The sequence below is a fragment of the Dromiciops gliroides genome, chromosome 4 (assembly GCF_019393635.1).
Source record: "Dromiciops gliroides isolate mDroGli1 chromosome 4, mDroGli1.pri, whole genome shotgun sequence".
Taxonomy (NCBI): domain Eukaryota; kingdom Metazoa; phylum Chordata; class Mammalia; order Microbiotheria; family Microbiotheriidae; genus Dromiciops; species Dromiciops gliroides.
In genome coordinates, this window is record NC_057864.1 from 459,385,873 (window position 1) to 459,393,349 (window position 7,477).

Sequence of the window (7,477 nt, forward strand, 5' to 3'; positions counted from 1 at the left end):
TCAGCTGGTGAAAACATCCCCTTCTCCACCCTCCACTCAAAAACTAGCAATTACCTACAAGATAATATTATAGGACCAAAGCATTTAGAGCTAGAAGGAACCTCAGATATTACCTCTCCCTAACACCTGATTTGACAATTGATAAAACTGAGGCACCAAGAAGGGCGCCAACTTGCCCCTGGCCTTCACCTGGCATTCTAGCTATTTCACAATCTGGCCCCATCTCCCCCTTTTCTACCAACTATTAGTGATCCCTTCAAATTACCTTGTATCTGCCTTGTATCTACTCCCTGGCCCCTCTCCCCCTGTGGACCCTCAGCTGTAATCCAAGTGGTCGATTCCATGGCTCAGTGCTTAAGCCTCCTCTACACTTTTTTTAAATGCCCAACCTGGCCTGGCCTGCTGCCTCCTCTGCACCTATCCATTATGTGGTCTCCTCAAAGGGAGGGGTTTGAAAAGATGCTGGCCAAGGACAGAGTGGTTTCCTTCCTGAAGGTCAGAGTCTATTTCAGGGCTTACCAGCTCTAACCCAAGATTTCCAAACACACTGACCCCCCTCTTCACCTCTGCAATCCTAAAGGCTGCAGATAATTGCAACAAAAAAAAAAAGACTGCAGATAATCCCATTTCCCAACCTTGGCTATTGCCCCCCTCCCATCTGCCCCCCCAACCCTTGAGTGAAGTAAGTGAATCAGCCCTTAGATGGCATGCTCTGAGTCACCCTGGGAGATCAGTGATAATCCAAGGATGGTGGCTAACCCACCCATGGGATTGTTTGTCCCAGCACTCCCCACAACTCCAGCCTACTGGAGTGCAGAGGATTCCCCAGGATGTTCAATCATCAGTAATGATTTTCCCTTGGATTAAATCAGATCTGCATCTAAGTTTTCAATGGGTTTGGGGGTGGGAGTAAGGAATGGCTTAGAGGAAAGGGCACGGTCCCCAGGGGAAAGACCCATACAGGGAAGAGAGCAGGACTCCTTTTGATGCCTGGAGATCAGAAACACATCAAGCCACGCCCACAGGCCAACGTCATCATCTCCGTGAGCAGCCAAGCCTGGGAAACCCACGCAGCAGGAAGACTGATAGTCCTGGGGAGGGGGGAGCCAGGGGAAGGAGGGGGGCTGAATTAACTGCTCACATACCTGATCAAACAGGACTTTCCAGTGCTGACAGAGAGGGAAGCCGTGCAGGAGAGGAGAGGAAGAGGAGGAGGAAGAGGAGGAAAAGGAGAAAAGAAAGAAAAAAAAATGCTCAGCATTAGGGCATCTGTAACATTAGAAATGCAGCTGATCTGGCCTCCCTGCTTCTGCATCAGATTGGTCTCCAGGCTGCAGAATTGGCAATGAGATACTAGAGGAGAGCCAGTGAGCTGGGCAGCCCTAGTCCTCTCCAACCCATTTCTCCCCCACCCCATCCCCAGCCACTGTCTGCACCAAACACAGGGAGGAGAAAGGGCAGAAACTCCTTTTTTTCTTAGGGCAAAGGGGGACCCATCTTTGTGGAGTGAGGGAGGGAATATCTCAATCTTGTGATGAAGGGGGTGGGGAAAGATAAGCCCAGCATGAGTCACGTTAATTAAGGGTACAATGACCCCATGACCGGTCCCCAGCATGGCTCACATCCCTCTTCCCCATGCATCCAGCCTTTAGAGAACACAACCTCTCTGAAGGCAGGGATCCTGAACTTGCAGCAAACCTAGGTTCTAGATAAACCAGTGAGTACTAACAAATGCTCTAAGTAAGCATTTGAAATGAAGTAGACACACAGAGCCTGGGGGCATTGGGGGTGAGTGGGAGTGGATGGGGCAGAGGAGGAGGATTCTGCTTAACCACAAAAGCAAAAGGGACAACCCAAGGATAATCTGAGCTGCCCCAGATCTATGGTCCATCCAGATGGGTCTGTGGGGTCAGCACAAAGGTCAACAGGTCCTTTGCTTACGTACACTTGGCCCCCAGGCAGACATGGCTCATGGGGCCCCTGGGCAGAGGACCTGGGTGGCCAGGCTAATCTGTATTCCTGGGGAATCCTCTGCAGCTCTCTGAGAAAGTCATTAAGAAACTCTCTCCAGCCACACCAGATCTCCCTAGTTCTGGGCCATGCTGGTAGATCCTTTCCCATATCAGCAGAGCTCCTATTCCATGCTAAGGACAGAGATAGGATGGGGGCTTCTCCTGGAAAGAGACCAAACTGTCTCACTCCAACACTGGCAGAGAGGAACTGCATCCCCATTCGGCAGCCAGCCTGGGGAAGCCCCCCGGAATGGGGCACCTTTGAGGCAGCCCCTCCCCCACACCAGAAATCACAGTCCTCATTCCCCGGAATCTATATATATGGCCATTAGCTCTGGTCTCATAAACTAAGAGCAATTTTGTTCTTCTCCCCCCCCCCCCCCAAGTACTTCCAGGACACCAGTGGTAGGTCTAAGTTTGAATCCTAATGTCTCTCATCTTGCTTGAGCGAGAAAGGTAGACAGTAGCTCATTTCCTCTCCCCCCCCCCCAAAAAAAACCTGTATCCATGGGGACTGTGCATGGAAGAGGAGAGGGGAGTCACCAAGGGGTATCTCTTGCAAAGGGACCGTGGAGGAGGAGTCTGCAGCAGCATGGTGCTTCTGGGGATTCAAAGTGTCTCGTAGGTCATGAGTTGCGGGGTGAGGAGGGGAGGGGGAGTCACTCCTGGTGACGTCTCTGCCTCTGCGGGAAAACTGTGTGTCCCGGGCACTGCACCATCCGAGGGGAGGGGGCTCTGCTGAAGACGGGGATCCCGGACTCCGGGGTTCCATCCCAGGTGCCCAGTCGAAGGGACCCAGGTGGGGCGGGGGCAAGGGGGCACAGGAACGGGAATGGAGAACCCGTGGGATCCCTGGGGAAGGGAAGGCGGGTTGGAACTTGAGGAAATAGAGTCCACTCTGAGCTGGTAGGAGGGTGGACCAGAAGATCCGCCAGCTTCAGCACTAAGTGTGGCCAGCTCCTAGGCGTTAGGATCTGAGCGGGGACCCTTCCCTTTGACTCCCCCCGGATAACATGCCCTCGTCCCAACACTTCTGTCCTTGGGGCGGGCACATGGGTCCTAGGGGGTCCTGCTTCACCTTGAAGCCACCACCAAGTTGCGACCTTTTGGTTATGGGGTAAGGTGTGGAAAGGGGAGGGGAGAGGGAGAAGAAAGGGGAGAAAGAGGGAGGGAGAGGGAGAGAAGGGGGAGGGCAGTCCTCCCCCGTCTGCTGCTCCCAAAGGCAGCGCAGAGAAGGCGAGCCCAGGCTAGCCCCCCTCAGCCGAAAGTTGCACTTACATCCTCGGGGGCCATGGGCAGCGGCTCCTCGGGCTCGGGCTTGGGCTCGGGCTCGGGCTCGGACTCGGGCTCCAGCTCCTCGATGCGCTCCGCCTCGGCACAGGCGGCCACGGCGGGGGCCGGGCTGGGGTGCTCGCCCATGGCCGAGAGCGTCCCGCGCGGGCCCTGGCGCGCCGGGCTAGTTAACTTTCCGCGGTGGCCCCGGCGCCGCTCCGGGGGGCTCGGTGCGCGCAGGGCGCAGCTGGCGCAGCTAACGCAGGCGAGCCGCCGCCGCCGCCGCCGCGGCCGAGGGAGCGAGAGCTCGAGCGCGTCCAGCCGCCTCCGCCGCCGCCTCCTCCGCCGCCGCCACCGCCGCTGCCGCCTCCTCTGTCGCCGCCGCCGCCGCGGGCTCCAGCCCCCATGGCCCCGGGGAGCCGCCGCGGGCACGGGGCAAACTTCTCTCGGCGCCGCCCCCTGTCCTGCCTGCGCTCTCCTTCCCCGCTTGCCCCCTCCCCCGGCCTCGGTCCCGTCCCGGGCTGGCCCGCCCGGCTTAGCTCAGCTCCGCCGCCAGGGCGCCCCCGGGCCGCCCCGCCCCGGACTCCTATCCGCGGCGGCTTCCCAAGCGCTCTGGCCCCGCTGCGCTGCCAGCGGCCCGGCTCTGAGTCCCAGTCTCAGTCTCCTCCCCCTTCTCTGGGCGGAGGCGGGGCGGGGGCGGGGCCGGTCAGCCCTCTCCTTCTCTTCCCACCCCCATCCTCTGAGCTTCAGGGCCAAGTTGGCCATACCCAAGGGGGGCCAGGAACAGCGCTGGTCAGCGCAGGTTCAGGTGCCCAGCAGCTTGGGACCTCGGCAGTGGGTGGGAGAAGGCTATCGAAGATCCAGGCCTGAGCACGGCCGGGGAGGGCCCTTGGCAAAAATGCAGACTCCACAGCCAGTAAGTTTTGGAGGGCCCCCCCCTTCACTTTAATAATAATAACAATAACCATAATGATGACATGACTGATGAGCATGAATAATATGCAGCGTGGCCGTGGTGGATAGAGCCAGCCTTAGTGTAGAGCAAATCTTCTTACCGTAACCGAAGGGGGGAGGGGAGTCGTGAAAAATTTGGTACCAGCAAAAGGTTATGTATACCTATTTCATACAGCTATACTCAGGGTCGCGTAAAAATGTCTCCGGCGAAAAGGGGTCGAAAGTGGGAAAAGTTTAAGAAGTCCTGAGTCCTAGTTCTGACTTTAACTCAAACTAGCTTCTTTACCTCAAACAACCCGGGAGACGTTCTAGCATACGGGTTCTTAACCTTTTTTCTTTGTCCTGGACCTCTGGGGTCCTCTGATGAAGCCTATGGATCCTTCTCACAATCATCTTTTTAAATGCTTAAAATAAAATACATAGGATTACAAAAGAAAACTATTAGATTAAAAGTTGTTTTTTTTTAATTTACGGACTCCAGGTTAAGAACCTCTGAGACAAGAAGTTGCAGAGCAATTGCCCATGTGCATTGATAGTTTCCTTCTCACCAGTTTTCTCCACCAATGAAATCCCTCCTCCAGATTATTATATATTTATTATTGCTGTGTATTATTGAAGCCGACAGTTATGTAGTACTTTAAGATTTACAAATTCCTTTACAAATATTACTTAATCGGAATCTCACAACAACCCTGGTGTGGTTGGGGCTATCATTATGCCCATTTTACAGATGAGGAAACTGAGGCTCAGAGAGATTGATTCACTCACCCAAGAACACAAAGCTAGTAAGGGTCAGAGGACTGCAGGAAAGGTTTTCCTGACTCCCAAGTCTAGTGATCTAACCACTCACATCTACATTGTATCTCCCATAAAACCCAAGTCTCTGTAATCACAGTGTATCTCCTCCCCCCCCCCACCCACCCCCCATTTACTAAATTAGTTGTTCCTGAGGATTCCTGAGAACCTGCAGAGGGGGAATCCTTCCAGTAGGTGGGGTAGGAGTGGGAGGAGGGGTAGCAGCCAGCAAGGAAAGATAACATTGAGTTGCAAAGGACTTGATTCATTTTACTTTCAGAGGCAGAACTGGGCAAAGGGGGAAATGAGTAGGAAGAATGGAGGAAAGTAGAAATTGGGATGAGGAGTGAAGTTCGGTGGGGAGGAGGGCAAGAAGTGGGAGAAGTGGAAAGGAGACAGGGCTGCCACTTAACTGTAACAGGTATTTTATAAGAAAGCTCCTTCTGTGCTTTCTCTTTTTATTCACTAACGAACTCTACTATCCTCAGAAGACCTGCATTCAAATCTTACTTCTGATGCTTCCTGGGGTGACCTGGGGCAAGTCACTTCACTTTTTTGAGCCTCAGTTCCCCCCCCCCCCCTGCAAAATGATGGGGTTGGATTACATGGTCTCCAAGGTCCAGGTCTATGATCCTATGCCCCTACCTAACTTCAGGCACTTGGACCTTTAAAGACTCCCCACAGCCTCCTCCAGAGAGTAGTATGTATCCAATTCCATTAAGCTCCATGAAGGAGATCCTCGGCTGTAGAAAGTGTTGAAGGAGACATTGAAATAGTAGCATTTGCCCTGCCAACATCTGAGGCCAAATGGAATGTAAGCTCCTTGAGGGTAGGGACTATTTCATGTTTTGTCTCAGTGCCTTCAGCACCTCCCACTGTCAGTCAGCCCTATGGGGCAGCTAGGTGGCTCACTGGCCCTGAAGACAGGAGGACCTGAGTTCAAATCTCAACTCAGACACTTACTAGCTGTGTGACCCTGGGCAAATCACAACTCCAATTGCCTTAAACATCCGGGCCATTTCCAGTCATCTTGAGATACACACACACACACACACACACACACACACACACACGTATATGTGTGTATATATATATCTTGCCACTGGACCCAGATAACTTGGGAAGAGACAGTGAGAATGGTGACCTTGAATAGCCCATTCCACACCCCCCCCTTAAATTCAATTCACTGCAAGTCATGACATCACCCTGACGTCATGGTCCTCTTTGAGAACAAAGGACAATCAACAACAACTGTCAGTCCTAGTCAACAAGCATTTATTAAGGAGTTATTATTTATGTGCTAGGCAATGTGCTAAGGAACACAAAGAAAGGCAAAAATAGTCCCTAGCTACAGGAGCTCACATTTTAAAGAGGAGAGAAACATGTAAATACCTAGATTCGATGCCAGATATTCATAGAATAGATGGAAGGTAATTTCAAGGGGGAAAGACCTGGCAACCGGGGAAGAAAAGCCTTCTGGGAACTGAGCTGTATCTTAAATGCCATTACGGAATACAAGAGGTGAGGGGCCAGAGCATTCTAGAAATGTTGACAGCCAATGCGAAGGCTTGGAGATGGGAGATGAATCAGGAAAGACTTCATGGAGAATATGGTACTTAGTCTGAGCCTCAAAGGAAGTTAGGGATTCTAAGAGGGAAAGGGGGAAAGCATTCCATATGTGAGGGACAGTCAGTGGCTGAGTCACAGAGACAGGAGATAGAGCAGCAGAAACATAAGAGATAATTAATTCTTCTTCTTCTTCTTCTTTTTTGGTGAGGCAATTGGGGTTAAGTGACTTGCCCAAGGTCACACAGCTAGTAAGTGTTAAGTGTCTGAAGCCGGATTTGAACTCAGGTCCTCCTGACTCCAGGGCTGGTGCTCTATCCACTGCACCACATAGCTGCCCCTAGGTAATTAATTCTTGTTTATTAATTAATTAACTTCCATAGTGAGCAAAGGGATACAAGCTGAAGAACATGACCAGACTCCTGGAAGTAAATAGGAAGAGAGCCATAAAGAAGGAGCTGCCCCCTGTTCCCTAAAGACCACCAGGAACCTACCCACAAGGCTGGACAACTTCCTAAAGTAGAATAACCACCAAAATGCTAATGTTGCTAAGTAGTGCCCAGGGTCTCATAGAGTTGTCACTCCTTGCACCCTTTAAAAAAAATTTTTTTTTTTGCAGGGTAATGAGGGTTAAGTGACTTGCCCAGGCTCACACAGCTAGTGTCAAGTGTCTGAGGTCAGATTTGAACTCAGTTCCTCCTGAATCCAGGGCTGGAGCTTTATCCACTACACCACCTAGCTGCTCCCCTTGTACCCTCCTTAAAAACACAACCTTAGCTCAACAGGTTCCCTCCTGAGCCCTGGACAAACTTCCAACTGCTCTCTGAGGGAGCCACTCTGCCCATCAGATACTGGAAAAGTCCTTGTCTGGTCCAGAA

General features: G+C 52.3%; 1 protein-coding gene across 2 annotated transcripts in view; it reads right to left on the reverse strand.

Annotated features, from left to right (window-relative positions):
* The window catches only part of RHBDL3 (rhomboid like 3), a 73,371-nt gene extending 69,761 nt beyond the window's left edge, over positions 1–3,610 (reverse strand). For both annotated transcript variants that reach the window (XM_043963241.1, XM_043963240.1), the window contains exons 1-2: positions 3,291–3,610; positions 1,146–1,169 (exon numbers count right to left, since the gene is read on the reverse strand). In XM_043963241.1, the coding sequence (XP_043819176.1) occupies positions 1,146–1,169; positions 3,291–3,431 (165 nt within the window). In that variant the 5' untranslated portion in view covers positions 3,432–3,610. The remainder of the gene's footprint in view (positions 1–1,145; positions 1,170–3,290) is intronic.
* Between the last annotated feature and the right edge of the window lie 3,867 nt (positions 3,611–7,477).